This window comes from Empidonax traillii, unplaced genomic scaffold (assembly GCF_003031625.1).
Source record: "Empidonax traillii isolate 1590-97213 ecotype Southwest subspecies unplaced genomic scaffold, ASM303162v1 scaffold19:size3308961, whole genome shotgun sequence".
In the NCBI taxonomy this organism is placed as follows: domain Eukaryota; kingdom Metazoa; phylum Chordata; class Aves; order Passeriformes; family Tyrannidae; genus Empidonax; species Empidonax traillii.
In genome coordinates, this window is record NW_020955212.1 from 555,938 (window position 1) to 576,764 (window position 20,827).

General features: G+C 42.5%; 1 protein-coding gene across 1 annotated transcript in view; it reads right to left on the reverse strand.

Annotated features, from left to right (window-relative positions):
* SH3BP5 (SH3 domain binding protein 5) overlaps positions 1–20,827 on the reverse strand; it is a 53,051-nt gene that overhangs the window by 10,156 nt on the left and 22,068 nt on the right. The window contains exons 4-5 of the mRNA XM_027897235.1: positions 10,638–10,802; positions 3,053–3,183 (exon numbers count right to left, since the gene is read on the reverse strand). Coding sequence (XP_027753036.1) covers positions 3,053–3,183; positions 10,638–10,802 — 296 coding nt within the window. The remainder of the gene's footprint in view (positions 1–3,052; positions 3,184–10,637; positions 10,803–20,827) is intronic.

The window sequence follows — 20,827 nt, forward strand, 5'->3', positions numbered from 1 at the left end:
ACAAAATAACTGAGTTGTGTTTTCCCAAGAGTAGGTAATTTCCAGCTCTGCTATTTTTAATCAGCCCCCCCCCCTACCACCACTAGGAGCACACAGCCAAGTCTCGATGTTTCCAGAGACACTGATCCAGTCAAGCTGTACCTCTGCCTTTCCTCACTGGGACATAACCCTGCCAAAAGCTACACAGATACACCTCCAGGCAGGATAAAACACTGTAGTTGAGAGTTTGGATCCAACAGATAAGGGACTCCTACAGCCTTACCCTGAAGCAATGGGAAGTCACAGACACTGACAGAACAGTGTTGCAGGGAAACACGTACAGGGAAAACAGAGAAACCCATTCACCTCAAATAACCTTATTCTCTTCCTTCCTTACCCTGGCACCAACTGGGAGGGAACAACCAGGCTTCAGTCCTAACCTTCCATCAGCTTCCACAAGCCTGGGGGAAAAGTCCCTGTTCTTTCAGCCACCAGCACTCGTGTGTTTGCATGGTGTGAAAAAACCCATATGCATGTATGTGTGTGTGTGTGTGTGTGTGTGTATACACAAATATGTGCACATACAAGCAGGCATGTTTACTTGTAACAGGTAAGAAAAATGCCATCTAAGCCACAGGAAGGATACCGACAGGCTGACACGGAGGAGCTCATACTCAAGCACTTTTGCTCGCTCATTGCTGACACACAGTCAGGTATCTGATGCCAGCAGAAAACAGTGCACTGGCAGGGTAGGGACCCACATCTCCTTGGGTCACTTCATCCCCTCACATCCATGGCCCCGTAACTGTTGAAAGCTGGTCCATAACTCAGCAGGGCGGGCGAATCGTTCACTGATGCAATCAGTGTCCTACATCATCAGTCGTCCAAGTCCAGGGCACTGCACAGTCAAAGTGCTTTTTAAGTAGATGACAGGAAGAGTGAAAGGCACTTTGCCCAAGTCACTGGAGCAGAAAGTGACTTCCAAAAACCAGCAAACACAGGCAAGTTCATTATCCTACAGCTCAGAGGCACTGAGCCAGAAGATCTGGGGACTGTTAAGAACATGCAGCCATACGCACATTCAGAGCTTACAAGCAAGTAAGCACCCAGAAACAAAATTAAAAGCAAAACCAAAACAAAACTATCCAATAATCCTTTGCTCATCAAGTTTACATAGTAAATCATCTAAATGACTTTTCTCCAGGCTGTCCCAGTCTTACTTTCAAAATTGTATTGCTTTAAGCGTCTTAATCCAGACTGAAGTGAGGAGCAAATTCAAATAACTTTTTCCTGAAAGACAGGAACTCATTCAGCATGTCTATCCACAATTTTACAGTGAGAGAGGATGGACAAATGCACCTGAAAGGCCCAAGCATTACTGCCAGCGCTCCCAAACCACCCAGGGAGAAGGTCAGAGCAGGATGCTCATATTAAATCCTTACTGAAAAGCTACTAGGAGCCAGCAACACCCTAAAATACAAACATTTGCAAGTTCAGCAGCCTCATTTCCCAGTTTATGTAGCCACTTGACAGCACTGATGTTTTCAGCTCAGTTTCAATTTTCCTTTACAGGAAAATGGCAATGCTGAGAGACAACTGACCTTTCCAACATCCCTGTGTAGCGTGACTTCAAATCCATCCATGACTGTTCATGCCATCAGGCATCTTCCACTTCAATACTAGGTTAGAAGTGGCATTTCTGTACACCCTTTATTAAAGGGTCTCCAGAACACCCTACCTAGGTGGTTTAAATCGCAGTCAGCCCTAATGTGAGATGAAGGAATATGCTGGGATTCTTCCACACAAGAGAAAAGCAGTTTGTCCTGAGGAGAATGACACAAGACAACACCCCTCTGAGGGCAGTTTCAGCAAGGAAATGAAGACTCAGAAGTAAATCACACAAGAGGCAGCTGGGGCATCAGACTCCGCACTATCGTGGCTATAAAAAGCTATGTAGGACCCCACTGACAACTGAATCAGGGCCTTTATTTTAAATCTTATTGGAAGATAGGAACTCCCAGCAGCCAAAGTGCTTCTCAGATACTGCTCTCATCCAGAGGAATCTGTCACTTAGCGATCTGATGGTGGTTTTCACAGTCCCTGTGCAGCGCTAGACAAATCGCATGCAGCTCATTATAGGAAGTCAAGCCGCTACACCGTTTCAGCAAACATGCTTGAATCTTGCTTGAGAAGTGCTAATTCTTTCTTGAATTGAGCAAACACCAATCAAAATAGATTTTTTAGTTGACCGGTTTCACCAGAAAGTCATTTTTAGACGGAGGGATTAAAAGCTAAATACAGCAAGCAGATTGTTTAGACAAGCTACAGTCTGGAAATGAAAAAAAAAAAAAAAAAAAAAAAAAAGGCTGTGAAATATAAAGAAGATTAAGAACTGGTTGTAAACAGGGCCAAAATTTTAAACTGGTTCTGAGCAAATAGCTGTTTCACTTCTCCACAACAAAGCAAAAATGTACATCAAATGCAGATACAATTACTAATGACATTTACACTGCTTAGCTATGCCCTCTGAAGTGTGTTTCCTCCCCCAAGAACAGCTATCACACGGCTTTGCCACGGCGGCATCAGGAAGTAAACAAGTCTGATGTACAGCACGCTACACCAGTGCAGTCTCACACCTTTCAGGCTTCTGTCACTTGCTTTGTTGCTCTCCTAACTAAAAATAAGAACTAAACTGCAAACAATCCTAAGCTGCAAAACCACCTCCACACAGAGCCGTGCTGCTCTGCAGACAGCATCTGTGGGAATGCCATGGGCCTGTTTCTTAAATCAAGTGCCACCCAAGGGTTCAATGCACTAGAACAAGTGCACAAGATTCCACCCAGGAAAGGTTTCTTATCCCACGTAGTTCACCAGTCTATCAAATCAGGTTTTTCAAAAGACACTTAGAAGGACAACAAATGCAAAGACAAATACCACTACCAAATGTGCTGTGAGGCTGCTACATGCAGACAGGAGCCCAGAGAGCCTTTCACAAATTCAAAAACTCCCACAGAATCAGTATTTCCCCCAAACAGACTTCACCGATAAATTCATCTCCCGATGTAAAACATACTTTGATTTATTGATGGCTCTTTTCAGCTTCTTCTCCAGTTGTTTCATCCTTCCCATGGCAGCATTGTATTTGGCTGCAGTCTCCTTGTGAACCAACTCACTTCTTGTTTTGGTCTGTTCTGCCTCCATGACCTTCAAGAGGGAAAGAAACAGGTTGAATGGCAAGGCACGATGATCCATTTCTTATCCTTTTAATTAACAGCAACTTCATAATCTCTCCAGTCAGCTCGTGTCAGCAAAGTGAGAGCACAGAAAAAAAAATTACTTTCAAGGAACCTCAAAAATCTTTTGCAAAAAGAACAGCAGTGTGTCAGATCCGCAACCACTGTGTTATTATGATAGAAGTGTCACAGCTTCTCGCATAATATCTCTTACAGGAAGTTCAGAATATCTAACAGCACTAGCAGAAGCTACCCAGTTACACTTAATAGTGACATTTCTGTTCCCTCCTGCTTCTCCCACAGGAGCCTGGCCTTCCCAGGGGAGAGCTGGCAGGTCACTCAGCCCCCGGCTGCAGTTCCATCCCTCTGGAAAGGGCTGAGCAGAGGGAAGACTTAAATACAGTTCAGCCTAAATCACTGGAAAACAGCATGTCCAAGATGGCTCTTCTCTTAAAACAGCTGGCCAGCCTCAAATCACAGTTTAAGCAGAGGTTGGAGCCCTGAGCTGACATCACCATCGTGCAAACCAGCAGACCTATCATGAGCACTGCCCTAATGTATCAAGACACTGAGGTGTTGGAGCATGTCCAGTGAAGGGCAACAAAGCTGGTGAAGGGTCTGGAGCACAAGTCTTATGAGGAGAAGCTGAGGCAGATGGGGAAAGGAGGTTCAGGGGGGTATCTTATTGCTCTCTATAACTACCTGAAAGGAGGTTGTAGGAAGGTGGGGATTGGCCTTTTCTCCCAAGTAACAAGCTACAGGAAAGAGGAAACAGTTTCAAGTTGCGCCAGGGGAGGTTTAGATTGGATATTAAGAAAAATTTCTTCACTGAAAGGGTTGTCAAGCACTGGAACAGGCTGCCCAAAGAAGTGGTTGAGTCACAATCCCTGGAGGTATTTAAAAGACTTGCAGACATGGCACTTAGGGACAGGGTTCAGTGCTGGACTTGGCAGTGCTCCTGGCCCTCAGGCTAAACTGAACAGGGAAAATAGATAGTCAACTTTGACCTTCCTCTCAGGAAAACTGTCATGTTGTCCTTTCTGATGCCCAAATGAAAGTGTGAAATTGCCAAAGCTGCACTGCATCAGCATCAACTATTAGCTCTTGCTGCAACTGCAGGCCACGTTTTGCTCATCTACACACACCACTTACCCTTAAACAAAGAAGTTACTACAGAACATTGAACTACGAGAAAGAAAGATTTCCAAGGGATCTCTTGATCAGACATAAAATAATGTACTCAACTCCAAAGCCCTTCAATTATATATATATATATATATATAAGGCATCCACTTTCAAAGAAAGGGGAGAAAAAAAAGAAATTACCACATTCATAACAGACTCTCTCCTGCATGCTGAAAACAAGCTGCAGCCTCTTATCTCAAACAACCGTCTGAAAGCCTGGGTGCTGCAATCACTTTCCTTACTGAAACATGTCAGACAAGGCTGCTTTTAGTGTGGAAGTATCTTAAATGAAAATACAGTCTCCAAAGACTGCACAGAAGGTGGTTTACCACCTTTGTGGTGTGGGAAGGAAACTGCAATTTAAAAATGCCAGAAGCTACAAAATAACAGTGTGACTGGAATTTGCCAATGCTCAATTACATTTCAATCCCTTGCATCCATTCTTGGGGCTAAATTAGCATACATTTTGATATCTGGGATAAATCACATGACAAGTGCTACCAACATCAGGGTCATAAAGCAGGTCAGGTGTCCAGTATCATGTTGGTTTTTCCTACCTTTCATATCGAACATCACAGAAGTGCTGAACACTGCAGAACTGGGATTTGAGGATGATAGACTGTAATCACCTCAAAATATCTGACAAAATATGACATTTGCTGTCAGCCACATATACCCACATTCATTACCCTCTCCAGGAAAAAAGGGGAAGAAAGGCTGTATACTTCATCCTTTTGAGAAATCAGTGATATAAGAAAAACTCTCTCCCCCCATATCCTTGTTTTTTCCTGTGGGCATTCTGTCATCACACTCACATTACCCCCACAAGTCTGCAGAGACAGCCTGTCCCCCTTCCCTGAGACAGTAGCTCAGGGTGCACACCCGAGGCTGAGCTGTCCATCAGGGCAGGTGGACAGAAACAAACTGCAAACAATGCTGCCACCTCTGCATCTGGCAGGTTCAACGTAAGACCAGCTAGGGAAACACCTCCCCTGTTAAAAAGGGCTTAGAAAAAGACAGGCTTGTGTGGGAAAGAAGTACTTTTTATCAGCCCCAGTACATTTGGGGAGAAAAAAAAAGCAGCATTATGTGGACTTGCACATAAACTTTCGACCACAGTTACAAAATAAGCTGTTTTGTCTAATTAAAGTGCTTCTATCACTTCTACCACCAACCTGCCTTGTAGATGCTCCTAAGCCATCACAGATGCAACAGCATCATTTAAAGAAAGGAAGGGATAAAAGTGAGGGTGACACCTCTTCAAATGAAGACTGCTCAAGGCACATCTTTCCTCCTTACACGGTACCTGCCATTCATACCCTCGGGGGGAGCAAGGGACACACATGAAAACATCCATTCTAGGATGCCCACGCATTCACTGGACATTTCTTAGCCCACGCCTGTTCCTAACTACTGGGTCACCTATTTCAGGCAGAACTCACTCTCCCAGGTAGCACAGGCTATAGGATACAACTACTGGAAAACAAAACAAGTCAAACCCCCAATGCAGGTATCAATTAATTCCTCTTCTCTGTTTCCCGATCCTTTATTTCCAAACCAGTTGTCTGGGAAAGAAAGGTCAGTGTAGACTATATATTCATCATGATTAAGTCTATATGAGAAGCTTTGTTCCAACCAAAATATTTCCATGACCTGAAGTAAAAAATGGGCTCCAGGCAAAATTTCAGTAATAACAGCAGATGCAAAAGAAAAATTTTATCAGTGGAGTTCAGTAGAGCTGATCATCTAAGCCAGAAGATTACTCTGGACAACTGTTTCTTTCTCAAACAATTAAACTGATTGTAAAAGCAGAAGGAGACAATACAAGATGGGTAAACCAGGAGAAGAGAATCAACAATACAAGAGATTGCACAGAATCCCTGCACTTTATCCCAGATAAAGTGACAGAGAGATGAGGACAAGGAAGGATGTAGTATTTTTGTTGTTTCTTTCACAGACTTTTCTTCTCCCCCTTTTTTTCTCAAAGTTTTTCTAGCTTCAGGAAGTATCTCTCCTCTCTACATCATGAGAGCACCCACACATTTTACACTGACAGATGGCACTTCACGGTGTAATATCAGAGGGAGCTTCACAAGCCAAATTAATCCAAGAGGGAGCATGCCTCCTCCCTCTTTACTCTCCCCTCATCCTTTCCTTTTTAAAATGTCTCATGATCAAGAGCCAAAACATTTCTTCTCCCTGCCAGAATTTATGAACTGAACATATCTCAGGAAATACTGTAAAAGCAGAACCTTTTTAAAGACTGCAGATTCCATCAGCAAATAGAAATTAGCAATTTCTCTTGAAATTCATGAAGGATCTTCCTTTTTGCTCCAGCTTGTCTCAAACTAGAGGTAACACATCTGCCAGTACTTTCCTTTTGTACACCTTTATGAATTATTTTCAACAGGAGTATAAATGTGAAGATCTTTCTCCTCCGTCCCTCTAAAATTCATCATCCTTTGGCCCTTTCATTGCCCTGCTCTCTGCACCCCAAACTGCAGCATTATAGTCAAGGTGCTAGCAGACAGGCAACACACCTCCACTTCCCAAAAACACAATCTCCAAATTTTAAAGACACACCAAAAACCCAGTAAGCCAATGGCTAAGAGTGAACAGTGCTTTTCTTCTCTAGGTAGCTTTAAAGCTCATCTCACTGTCTACATTTCTATTACAATCAACAGAGAATTTATTTTAAAATGAACTTGCCCTTCTGGTCACATGAATTGTTCTCCAAAAACCACCAACACATTGATCAGCCCTCCTTTCGTTATAATGGAACTTTTGCCAGGTTTTGTGATACAAAGTCAGGGTCTTGACGTATGATGCTGACGAGCTAAATTCCACTCTGTCATTACAATTCTCAGATCTGTGGAAAAATGGACATCTAGAAAGACCCACAGGACTTTACCCCAAAATCCACATCGTGTTCGGAATAGAAGTGGGTAAAGCAGCTGCCTGATCTGCAGGATTGCACCACAGTCCAGCGCTTCACTGTTGTCAACACAGCTCAAGCACAGACATTTATAGGGATTAGCTGCATCTTCAGAGAGAGGCAGGCAGGCATCCAGCTCCTATTTATGCACCCAGCCTCCTTTGGAAATGTAGCTCAAACTACAAGGTGTAAAAAAATTCTGAGTGACAGCCTGTACTCCCTGTACCTGTTCATGCTGTTTCTATCTGCTCCATGAATAAAAAGACCTTCCTCATGTTATTCTTCCAGCTCACTGAGGACAAACAAAATTTCTCTAATTCTTCCATTTTGCATCAGTTGAATTATATGATTTTCTGCATAAATGGCTACAAAAGCTTTGTTTACAATACTCTGTTTACATGAAAAATAGTGTTAATAGCTTTTCAGTCTATCAAGACACCATAAAGCAATTACAACATGGAACCCTTATCTCTATTTCCTCCCAGCGAGAGTCCGGAAACAGCATTTCCTGTTTGGTACTCTGGAACCCGAGTCTTTGTCCATATCCACCGGGTCATGTGCAAAACTAACCTGGCAGCATTTCCACATATGGCTGTATAAGAAACCACTTTTTTGTTTGTTCTCTTGCTTACCCTTTTTCTTTTTGCTTTTTGTTTGCGGTGTTTGCCAGCTACCAAGCTGCTACGGGGCCCAGGTTTTGTTCCAAATTTCAGATTAATTCAAAAAAGCCTGCTGCCTCTGCCCAAGAACAGCAAACAAAAACACTTTACTCCTGCCTGACATTTCTATCAATAGAGAAACAAATTAATTAGTAGGCACTTTTAACATTTGGCTGAGAGGTGCTTTTCTGCACTTGAGCTCTTGCTGTACAAGGCCCGCTGCAGGATTATCCTCTGCCCAGTACAACTGCCATTTATAAATACATGCAAAAAAAGCTAGCAGATCCAAATAACTAGAATGCAAAAGCTTTCTCCAAGACCGATTTTATACACGTGAGTAAAAGAATTCTATTTCTTAACCCTCAGCTTTCACTCTCAGAACCATCTTCAGTTAGTGATTTGTAATGTAATTAAGAATTAATGATCTGAGTTACCAGCAACACTGTGGCAATCAACGAGAACTCATAGATCTAGTAGATCTCATCCTCCAATCTGTTTTCACCCACAGCTTGGTAGGGAACGATGATGTTTGCTGCTCCCTGAAATCCCAGTTATTCTCTTTGCCTCACTGAACACTAAGAACTTAATTAATTGCATGCACTTAAGGAATATATATATATAAAGGAATAAAATATAAAACTCAGTCAAGCCCTCCAAACAAACTAATGCTGGGTCTGGTCGGTCAGAACTTCCAACAGCATTCCCACCCTCCTTGGCTCTGGCTCTAGCCTCAAGACCTCCAGTACGGCCAATGAAAATCATGAGACAAAACAAACTTCCATGTAACTCTCTCAAAATCTAGTACACCCAGGAAAGGTGCAGGTGGGTGTTTTCTGGGAACTGAGCTTACCCAGGCTATTTTAAGCACCGGGAATTGTTGGGTTACAAGTTTTCCATTCGAGGAGCCCTCAGCCGCACTCCAGTCAGTGCCTAAGATATTTTACAGCTGCAGTAAGTAAATCTAAGTTTCCTATTTACTGTTCATCTGTAACAAATCAGAGACATTACAGTTTGACTCAGTCCCCCAACAAGCAGGTATTCTGTGATGATACATATCAACACCACCAGCATGACACCAAACACTGTCAGCAGAGATCCTCTGCTCTAAATCACTGGGTTTGCTCATCTCAGGTGTACACCTATCACAGACCAGCAGGGAAAGATTAAGGGTTGTAGAAACACACAGGGAACCCCTTGAGACGGCCCATGAAAAGAAGAATCTGTTTGAACTCCCAAAATTGCTAGTGTTTCTTTCCTCACCAACACACCCACGCTCAGACTGACCCACCCCAGCACAAGTTTGTGTTATACCAGCCAGACAGAAGTGGCCAATATGTGATTGCTGTCACTCTCTATCAGAAGTCAGCAGTTTAACAGTCAGAAGGTCTAAGCAACTCATTAGATGCTTCCAGTTTTCTCACCTATCAATTCTGAGAATCAAAAGTTGTGGATGCATTTCTGGACTTTGCGCCTACTGAGCTGGGATAACTATCAGGGAAAAGGACAGCTGCTGGTGTCCTGGTACACACTCAATGCAAAGGGGGGGCTCCCCTCAGAAACACAGTGGTTACCTGATCTGCAAATACCTAATGATAACAGGGACAATAACACAAACAATACCCTGGAGTTCGTTTTCTCTTTCTTTAATATATACCAGGTTTTCCATCTCTCCCCTACACTCAGTCAACATCCTTTCTGTTCCCTGTTTCCTCATCAGGCAGCTGGGTTTTACAATTCACCCTGAAATAGAGGCTTTCTTATAACTCAGAAGCTTCTGCTGGAGAACAGAGCCACTGCATTGAGGACTGCAAGACAATATGAACATTGTATGGCACACCAGCACATTTGGAATAGCAAGTTCAGCTTCACTAGCATATTAAGGAAACTCTGACAGAACGAAGATTTTTAACTTTGATTTTTGGTTCTTCCACGTTAAAAAAAAAAACTTTCTGCTTTTTTTTCTTTTTTTAATAGACAGGGGAAAAAAAAAGAGACACAGCAAAAGATAGGAAAATTCTTCTTGACAGCTGCTAGGAAGAATACTGTCTTTCTTTGTGCATCTCTTCTGCAAGTTTAAAAAGACTTTACAAAGGAGGTAAGACCTTGTCTAAATTTGAAAGTTAATTCAGGATAAAGCAGAATGCAAGCTTAAAATGCAACACACATTTTCAAGTAATCCTACGTTGAAACACACATTTCTGAAGCAAAGTGCCTTGTTCAACTTATTCCATACTAAGAAGCCTTTATACTAAAATTGGAACATGTCCCTGTTTTTCCAGAGTAAGAGTTCCCATAACACGTGTATTCAGGAATAGCCATCTTCATGCAATTTTTCTGGCAAAAGTCCAAATGCAGATATGTGTTAATTTATCTGTTATCCCTATAATACAGATGGTAATTTATTTCTTTCTGTACAGAGCTACTTCACTAGCTATTAGCACAGCCAGACAGAGAAATATAGTTGTCCCAGAAGCAGCCTAATGCCCAGATCATTTAACCTTAGGCTTCATAATTTTTCATAGCTCCATTTCCTACATGTCATGTATCTGGATCAAAACAAAAATGTGTTCTTTCAGAAGCAAAGCCTTATACCCCACAGGAGAACACAAAATATGGAAAAGACAGGTGCTGGGGCAATTGTATTACCCTCTGAGTAGCATGGTTGAGCATCTCTTGCCAGGCAGAATCAAACTGACGTTTGTCATCTTCCAGAAGCCTCTGCTCAGCAAGCGAAATGGTCTCTTTTGCAGCACGCAGCACTTCAGTGGCCCTCTGAAAGTCCTGAGTTGCCCTCTGAGCTTCCAGCTGTGCCTAAAGAAATAAAAAATTTTAAAAAAAGTTTTAAATAGTCACATTTCAAAGATCTACAACACTAATCCCAAAAATTTAAAAGCACCACACCAGCGCCACTGTTTCCCAGCCTTTGGCTTGGAAGTGGCACATATTTCTCACTGGAGTAAGTACTGCTAAGACAGTTCCCCCCCAAAGGGGTAATTTGCCCAGAACTGCCTCATGATGTTTGTGGCCAAAAACCCACACAGCTGATGGCCTACAAATAAGCACCTGGCTGACAGATAAAATACCTTATGATGTAGGTTTAATCACTGAGAAACAAACCAAAAGAAAACGCAATGGCAAACTTGTAGCGTGTCAAGAATACACTGAGAATGGCACTCCCTGAGTTTAGTCAGGGTGGATTTTTATCTGATGCACCATCAATCACACTGAAGAAATGTTCTGGAAGTATTAACTTACTATAGAGCACAAACAAGCTTTCTGAGACAGTAGATGCTAATTCTTTGGACATTCTCTACTTTGCTATCGCTGGGACACAATTGGTGCAGTAAGTACACAGACACAAAGGTAACCAAGGGAATTTGCAATGCATGTAAAACACAGATAAAGGCCCTGCTATGTCCTTTGAAAACTGTTGCTTCTTTTAAGCAAAGTAACACAAAGTTTGAGCTTGAAGGAAGCACTTTCAAGTGTCTTCATGGAAGCAGGGGAGAACAGTCTCTTGGTGAACCGTATGGTTCTTGCTGTGAGAGAAAAGACTCCTCTAAAACAACATACCACAACCTTCCCAGCAAAGCAAGCACTGCTTAGAAGCCATCTAGTCAACGAGCTGTGATCTCTTCTGTTCTGGACCAGAAAAATCCTCAGTGACACTGCATGCACAGACTGCCTTCATCTCTCCTGAAGGTTTTAACAAGGCTCTCACCATACCCAAATCCAACTCTGAACAGCCCTCAAGTAAAACGCTCACATCCCATCTTGCAGGCTGGAGCCACCTCCCTTTTTCACAGCTGAACATCATCAGCCCTCCAGGGCCAGCAGCAAACTCTTGCCTATTCAGCCCAAAAGGGGAGAGCCAATAAAGCAGAAACAATGCCAGTTATAATGCAGTAGCACCATAGCAGAGTTCAGCAGTGTCACACTTGAGGACCAAGGGTGAACAAGTCTTAGATGTTCAAAATAGGTGACTTTACAATAAACAGAAAAAGACTATTCATAAACAAATTACTGGTGTTGTCAGGGGTTTCTTTGTTGGGTGTTTTTTTAAATGAGATAGAGAGATCATCTCTTTTTATAGTTATCATTGAATGAGTAGCAATTTTAACATTCAGGCTTTCAAACGTGCAGATTTCACATTTTTTTTCCCACATCAGAAATTTTAAATTTCTGAAACTTTTGTGTTCATTTACTATATCAGAATTTTACTGCTCTGCAGCTCTTTTGAGGTTGACACACAAATACTTTCTTTAGCTCAAAAGTAAAATCTTTACCTGAATTTTTCTACAATATATATTTCACAAATTTCTATTTAAAGAAGTACTTTTGAGCTGTTTTGTACTGAAACGCCTCCCTTCCAATGTAAGGTTCACATTCAATTAATTGAGCATCCAGCACTATGAAGACAGTTTTCATTTACACTTCAATGACTCTTCAAAAATAAACCAGGATTACTCTGTTTATTTATATCTCATTACCTGTAAGAAATGTCTTTGACCAGACGTGATTGACAGGACAAAACAACGAATAAAACTTGACATATCATGACATACATAGAAGGAGTCTGAGAATGAAAGTGGGAAAATAAGTCTGATATATAGAATATTAAACTGAGGACGATAAATGTTATGAATAAATGAAGAGGTTTTAGTGTGAAGAAATGGTGGTCATTTGGGAAGCAGCTAAAAATCCCTGGTATAAAATAAGTAAAACAACGGTGCATTTCTCCAGCAAACAGCTGGCTACACCTCCTCAACACCAGCTGCATCAAACACCTTCACACCCAGGACACTGCAGTTATTTGGAAAGGTAATGGAAAAAACCCCTCCCTCCCTGCCCCATGTCAGGGGAGGCAGACTCCTAATTTAAACACAAGTCTCAAAAGGAAATAAAACACACTAAGTTTCCCTCACTATATCTTGAAATAGCAGCAAGCTCTTCTTACTTCCTTCCCCCTCTCACACAGAGAGGTACTTCACCTCGAAGTGACCATGAAAAAATAGAAGTTATGTGTCAGAGGTCCTTCGGTTACTAGCTAGAGAGGGAAATAAAATTCATCACAATCAGTGCAGTAATTTCCTTCCAACCAAGGTCCCTGGTGCATTTCCTTCTGAAGTGGTTCATGGTGTTTCCACAGAGAAGAATTTCATCTAACCTTTGCTGCTTTCAAACAGCTTATACCCCCCACCACCCTGCCTAAAACCTTGGTGGAGAGCCAGGGCATTAAAGTGTTAATTTCCATGCAGAACTGCACATTCCAAAGCAGCACAGAGCTTTGGGCCAATGTTAATGGATGCACAAAACAACCCCTACTAAATTTTCAAAAAAAATTCAAAATTTTTTTTTTTTTAACTTCCAGTAAGTTTGACCTACGCTAGCAAAGGAATCAAATACAAGTATTTATACAAGTAAATTTTCCCATAAAAATAGTTTGAGATAGGTTTTAACAAGTGAAATAAAATGCAAGGCTCCAGTAGGAGCTGCACTAAATACTGCAGAACAGTACTGAGAATGTTTGGAGGAAGAGCAGGACTGATTTTCATGGAAGACCCTTTGAGAGGGAGCCGGGTCCCAGTAACTTCCAGCAATAAGGCTGTGAAGGCAGCTTCAGCTCCACGGCTGCCTCGCTGCATGAGCGGGCCTGCCCGTGCAAGAAACAACTTATAAACACGTGGAAACAGACTGGAGAACCATTCCTAGCACAGAGAGAACCTCATGAGCAAGTAGCTGCTTTCGAAACTCTAGTAAAACCAGATCCCAGGGGCAATGCGAGCACAGGAGAAGTACAATTTTCTCACCGTAACTGCATCAGCACTTGAAAGTTTCTGTTGGCACAGATACCCAGGTCAGGGATCAAGACATCTAAGCTAGCAAAAAGCCTGCAGAGCATTAGGAGAGGAGTTATTAAATCCCCAGAGAAAACAACGTTTAGTGGTAGTTTGCAGTACTAGCAGCTCTTCTGATGAAGCCTCTAAAGCACAATTGGCTGCACAGCAGGAAAATGGACTTTATTATAAAAAAACAGAGGCCAAATTTACAATTCAGCTAGATTTCTACCTGCACCTGGACCTGTAGAACATCAAGAGCTGAAGCTGTTAACAGGCAGGCCCATAACTCTGGGCCCATAATCCATTATGCTTCATGCCCTGTAACTGTGTGGGCAAATGGAAAACTGAAACAAAACCATACTTAAATACTCCCTCCCAGCTGCATTTGTTGAATACTAATCTGCAGTGGCAATTTGGAAACACTGCTTTGTTTTTAAGCAACACAGTTAGTCCAAATAGCAATTTGGCTTCAAGAGTTATCTGAAGTCAATCTACAGTCTTTTATTTTAAGCAACTTACTGAAAGCCTGAGAAAGAAAAAGCCAAACTCTAGGGTAAAGAATGATACATTCGTCATTAGAAAATCATCAACAGGTTTGTGGCTTTGCCAGTGTGAAAAAGAATAGCCAAACACTTTTTAGTCAGTAGAGTTACTCAACTATTAGGCTTCATTTAAAACTCCCTCCAGCATGTACAAGTTGTTCTGCACCATCACCAACAGGCTGCTCTCACGCTCTCAGTCCCAAGCCTGCAGGTCACTCTGTTCAATGGAAGAGAGAGTAGCCGTGTTCTTCATGTGCTTCTAAAACCACAGAGAACAGGAGCTCACATCTCCATCCAACCTCCTTACATTTATCACTTTAGTCAGTGGTTGTTTCTCTCAAAAGATAAGAATTCAAAATTCAAATGAATGGCTGAAAACCAGGCTATTTTCTTTCATCACAAACTTGTACTTGAGTTGAGAGAGGTTTAGCCCTGGGGGAGAATAAGGAAAAATGTACTAGGGATGAGGACAAAAAGCTCTGAGAGATGTTGGAGGCAGGCAGGATGTCAGCTTTCTGCCTGTCACACATATCGCTGGTGCTTGATGGAGTCTACCATCAAGTGAGGATCTCTTTCAAAATAATCAGAAGGAGCCAGGCCAGTGGAACCCCTCACTGAAAATGAGGAAGTCTTGACACCTCGGGAACCGGGGGCTGTTCCCCAGCTCCCACTGCCACAGAGACGCTGCTCATTGCGGCTGACGATCAGCGCTTTCTGCCAGGGAGCTCAACTGAATGTCTTCACCACCACACACCCTTCCTCTTTAATATAAAACGGGACTCCTTGAGAAACGCAAACAGCCACAGAGGTCTAAGCTAAGGAAAATCCCACCCTTACAGCAGCGTCTGTCACAGGCCATCCACACAGACACCAACTCTTTCTGCGCTCTGTTCATCCCTCCTTTGCAACTCAGTACTCTGCAAGCAACCTGCTACAAATACATCTCCCACAGCAATTCCTTCCTTAGAGCAAGCTGAACATCCAGAAGCCCCGCTCTGCCCACTCAGACCTCTCCTCACGGCCAAGATCTCACCTGCTATGGAGCCCACACTCCGAAAATCACATTTCTGAACTTCCCAGGCAGCTCCCAAGGACTCAGAGGTGACACACATTAGCAGCACTCACAGAAGCAAATGGAGCACTGCAGTACAAAACATGTCAACTTGGAAAATAAAAAACTATGTCAAATTAAAGGGGTACTGACAGGGTTCGAAACTGCAACATAATGTATTGCTCATAGGTGCTCAATACCAACAAATCCCTTTTGGGGTATAAAAGCTGAACTCTCATGGGCATTCCTCTGCTAAGCCTACACTGGGCCCTGCACAGAAGGGAACCATGAACAACAGCTGGATTATGTTGCTAGTTACAGATAGGGATGAAAACAAAAAAAGCTAGGCCGTGGCAAGCTAACAGAAGAAAACAAACCCAGGCACTTTTTCAAATGTAGTCCTCCTGGAACTGGCAGCAGCATACAGACATCTGCTTGTCCATTTTCAAAGCAGAAAACAACCTGTACTCTTTAATTATGAAATACAATTTTCTGATTGGTTCACACAGCTTTTATTGACCCAAGCCCTCTTTGTACTCAGAGCCCTTGCCCAGCTAACCTAATAGAGGATTTTTTCCCACCCTAAGATATACAGCTTGAATTTATGACATATGCTCCATTTCATCCAGTCTCTGATGTTTTTGTTTCTGCACAATATCACTGACACTGAAACACGCTGCAACACAGCTATAGCATTCCTCTGAGGTTAGCTGACATCCAATACACCCTGGTAGACACTGCTCAGCCTCTGACACGTGAACACACCTGCACGCAGCTGAAAGCTCATCCAGGCTGCCAAAACAGATGCAGAGGGTACATTCTGTGGAGTCAAGCCTATACAGAATTTCTCCCCTCAGCCAGACTCCCTCACCAGAGGGCCAGACCACAAGTGTTGACAAATTCATGTAAGGGACATCACTAACTTAACCAGCAGAGTTCCCATCAGAAATGGCAGTCAGTAAAGATCCGTTATTTTCAAGTATTTACAAAACTGGCTTCTCTTTTATCCAGGTGAATCTAACTCATCCTGCACTGCCAAGGCCTTGACATCCACTTGATTTCAGCATCTCTGCATTACTGGCAATGAAAGGCACAAACAATTTCTCTGTTTATGAAATCACTGTAAGCTGGAATATGAGGGGAACACACAGCTGCTGCTCAGAACAAGGCACAACACGTGCAGGCCCAAGGCCTTTGCTCTTGTTTGTCAATGAGAACAATGTCTCTCCCACTCATTAATCTTTAAAACAATAGTTTATTTGCTACCAGCAAACATGTACTTGCTTACTATCAAATAGATAATGACTAACTGTGTTCCAGTCACACTTTTCAGAAGGAAGCAAGTTTCAGCTGTTTCCATTCTGGTCTCCTCTCATTCTTTTATCAGCATCCCACAGTTAATTTGCTGTGTAAATTATAGCAACATATTTTAAAACAGGAGCTTTAATCCATCAGTTGCTCACCAGAGATGCTGTAGTAGTGCCTCTCCTCAGGGATCACTCTGATTGCACTGGCTGCACCAGGGCATCCTGCACAAGCTTCTGGCAGGGATGAGGACAGCAGGATCACCCCTCACCGACCATGGTATACCTGTCTTATCCACTACTGCAGTAGATTCAGTAATTCAGAAGCCTACAGGGTGAAGGCAGTTGAGTGGTCGCTGCACCCTTCACAGTGACCAGACAGTGAGTGCTGCTATTTTGGCTCCATTCTTTCCTCAACCTGTTTCAATGCAGTTGGCAGCCCTTAACAAGAGCAGCAGCCCAAGTATCAACACAAGGGCCCATAATGCTCAACATCCTAATAACAATCCTGATACTGGCACAACTGCATCCATGGTAAATCTGCAAATGACACTAAGTCAGAAGAAGTGGCTGAAAAAGCAAATGGCAGAACGTCAACCCAGACAGCACTTGCGAAACTTGACTCTGCCAAGACGAGCTTTACAAAGTCCAACAAGGAGACACGTGGAGTCCTGCACCTGGGGTGGAATAATCCCACGGTCAGCCCCACCAAAGAGGACCTGTGCATTACAACAGGTGCCGAGCTGAAAAAGCTGAAAAGGTGCATTCTTGTTGGGAGGAAGGAAAGTCATGTCCTAGGCTACATTAAGAGGGCTATAGCTGGCCAATCCTGGCCACTCCCAAATGAGTGGTGGTGAGGCTGTATACTGAATACTACATCCAGGCCCTCAATTCAAAAGGGATGTCGAGATAGGGTGGAGGCCTACAATGACTCCTACAAGGAGTGCTGAGGGATGTGGGTTTATTTAGTCTGCTGAGGAGGAGACTAAAGAGCAATGTAATTAGCTGCCAGCTGATATCTCAAGGGGAGCTGTAAAGAAGACAGAGTCAAGTGAATGTTTCTCGGCAGCATTGAATGGTATAACATGGAACAACAGCCACAGACAGCAGCTTGGAAGTTCAGATTGCACACTAAAAAAATGTCTTTCTTATCAGGAGAGCAGTGCGACCCACAGAGAGTTTACAAATCTCCATCTCTGGAGGTTTTCAAGACTTGGCAAAGATATGGTTGATGCAATCCAGCAATGTGACAGTTCTGCTTTGAGCAGGAAGTTGGGCTCAGATGACCTCCAGAGGTCCTGTACAACCAGTATTTATATCAAATATTATCATTTTTTCTTAAGAGTTTCTCAAAACCCAAAGAACATTGTTGCAAAAACTTTGCAGTGACACTGAATGTTCTCCTAGATTCTCGGTCACATTCTCCTGAATAAACAGACTAGTGGTGTAATTGGGGTAGGGGTTTTGTTTGCTTTTCTTAAGGACCATGACCTTCCTTTCCCTTCTCCTCACAGCCTGAAAACTTTGAGCCAAAACATAACTGAGAAGTAGTAAAAACCACGAGAAACTCCTTGCTATAGGCCACATAAAAGTTTTATAAACAACTTCTAAAATCCAAAACCTTGCGAGTGACCTCCTTTTGACAGACCTATGAAGCCTTGTGAGCTACACATTAATCTGCAATGACTGTATTACTGTCAAAATGCAGTCTCTGAAGAGTCTGAAACACCCTCATTCTTTAAGCTGTTTATTGTAAAGCTCTACAATTGTACATGGGTTAAAATTTGTTTTTTCAAAAGCAGATTTGAAGATTTTTAACCAGATGGAGAAGGCAAAGTGGAGGAGGAGGAAAAGGTGAAAACGAGCCTTGCTGGATTTTTATGAAGGACAAATCATTTCCTCCCTGCTGCCTATGAAACACTATAGCCATATGTCCCTTAGTCTCTGCTTTTCATTAGGTGTCTTATTCTTGTGCTGGGCTTTTTGGCCCCCTACATGCATCTACCCCTCCTCTTCTAAGAGATTAATTGTCACAAGACTGACCTGAGTCCTGGTTCTGTGTTACTTTCCTGGTAGACCTGTAGCCTATAAAAAGGTCCAGGAAATAAGAGTAGACCTACAAAGCACGTGTCAAGAGACATCCAGCTCTATGCTAAAGTTAGGTGATATGTGGAACTCCCTTAGGATCATAAGCCACGTTCCAAGAGACAGAAAGTTCAGGACACAACCAGCATTAACTACTTCTGTTACTACTTCTGTTGGACTCCTCAAAGACAGAATCCCACCTTCCCTTTTTTAGGAGGTATGGAAGGAAACGGGAAATAAAATATCTAAACATACGATCTCCCTAAACGCTGTTAAGGGCAATCCTGGACTGGACAATCAGCTGCCAGTACGTGGCTCTCTGTTCTCTGGTGGCTCCCATCTAGGCTGTACACTAGGATCTTCTGAAACAAGGGCAAAAGTATCACCTCTGAGCCAACCATCGCCACTGTGCAGTCAGACACTTGAAACTTACTGGTCTCCTCACTGGTTTTAACTGATCCAGCTCCTTGCCTTACAGGAATAGGGAGGTGATGCTCATTTTGGGCACCGAGATTGTATGGGAGACACTATCCCAAGCCTTTTGCCCCTCCTTTGTTTTTCATGCGGTTGTTGAGAGACGCTGGTTCTGCTTGGAGTTACTCACACTGATTAACAAGTCTATGGCACCAGAGTATGACATATTATTCAGCCTAATACCATCTTGGGCACTCACTGCCATCTGCTTGTTAGCTGTGCACTTGTTTGTGGCCAAAATTATTAAGCTGCTGCCTTCTGGAAGAGGGGATCACAGAATATGTCCAAGCTTTTCTCTCCAAGGTAGAAGATCTTACTAAGAGAGAAAAACATCAAGATAATTCTCCCGGCAATACGCACCTGCAATGTGAGAGCTTAGGCAGTGACTCAGCGAGTCTAGGGTTTACAGCTGGTTTCTAGGTTTAGAGAGGCTCTACATCCTCATCTACACCTGGCATCAGCCTCCTTAGCTGGAATTAAATATAGAAGCGAGGAACAAACTCCCACAAATGCACCCCGCAAGAGGTACACCGCCTGCCTTAGTGGATTTGCTAATTATCCTAGATAATAAACATTCAGCACATAGAGATGCAACAGATAAATTCAGGAGAAACACTGGATCATTGTCTCACATAATTGCCTCCAAAGCAGCACATGATTTTAAGTAGAAGTTTCCAGAGTGTTGGCAAGGGATTGGCAGCCTGGCTCTGAAAGCACATCTTGTGCACGCATAATGGCACAAACCAAAACAAGGCACATGGGTAGGAGTTTCACCTGGCTGATGAGCTGCTCTGGACATGTTCTCCCAGTTCCCAGAAAGCCTCACACCCACCAGCAATTGCCCATCCTCAAGAGCAGAGATATGCTCTGGAAGAAAGCCTCAGGGTAACCTTATACATCTTTGCACGCTCACATTCACTTTTGAGACAGTCATTTTCCTAAGGGACATGTTGAAGATAACTATCTATCGACCTTTTAAAATTTTTTCTAATGGAATTATATGATGCCATAGCACATGTGACTCACAGGCTTGCTTCACTTAAAAGAAATAGTTGCACATGGTACCCTGGACAAATGAAGGGCTAAATCCATTCCATGAAGGAAAAAGTCTAGGTTGCAGCAGGAATAGGGAAAATGTCAATTCCACTTCACAGCAATAAAATCCTCCTTTGAGAACAAACCATTAACCCCCCCCTTACCAAATGAAAAAAGAAAACCCCACCAACCAACACAAACCAAACTACAGCAACAAAAAAAAAAAAAAAAAAAAAAAAAAAAAAAAAAAAAAAAAAAAAAAAAAAAAAAAAAAAAAAAAAAAAAAAAAAAAAAAAAAAAAAAAAAAAAAAAAAAAAAAAAAAAAAAAAAAAAAAAAAAAAGAACCACCCATCAGATGCAGACACATCTAAAAGAGATGGACGGACATTTCTTCTACATCCTGGCAGCAAAATTTCTCATTTAATAGTAGAACCTCAAGTTTGCTGCAACTGAAAGATACTTCTAAGAGAAACTGTCAATGCAGAGCCATTCCCACACATGCTAC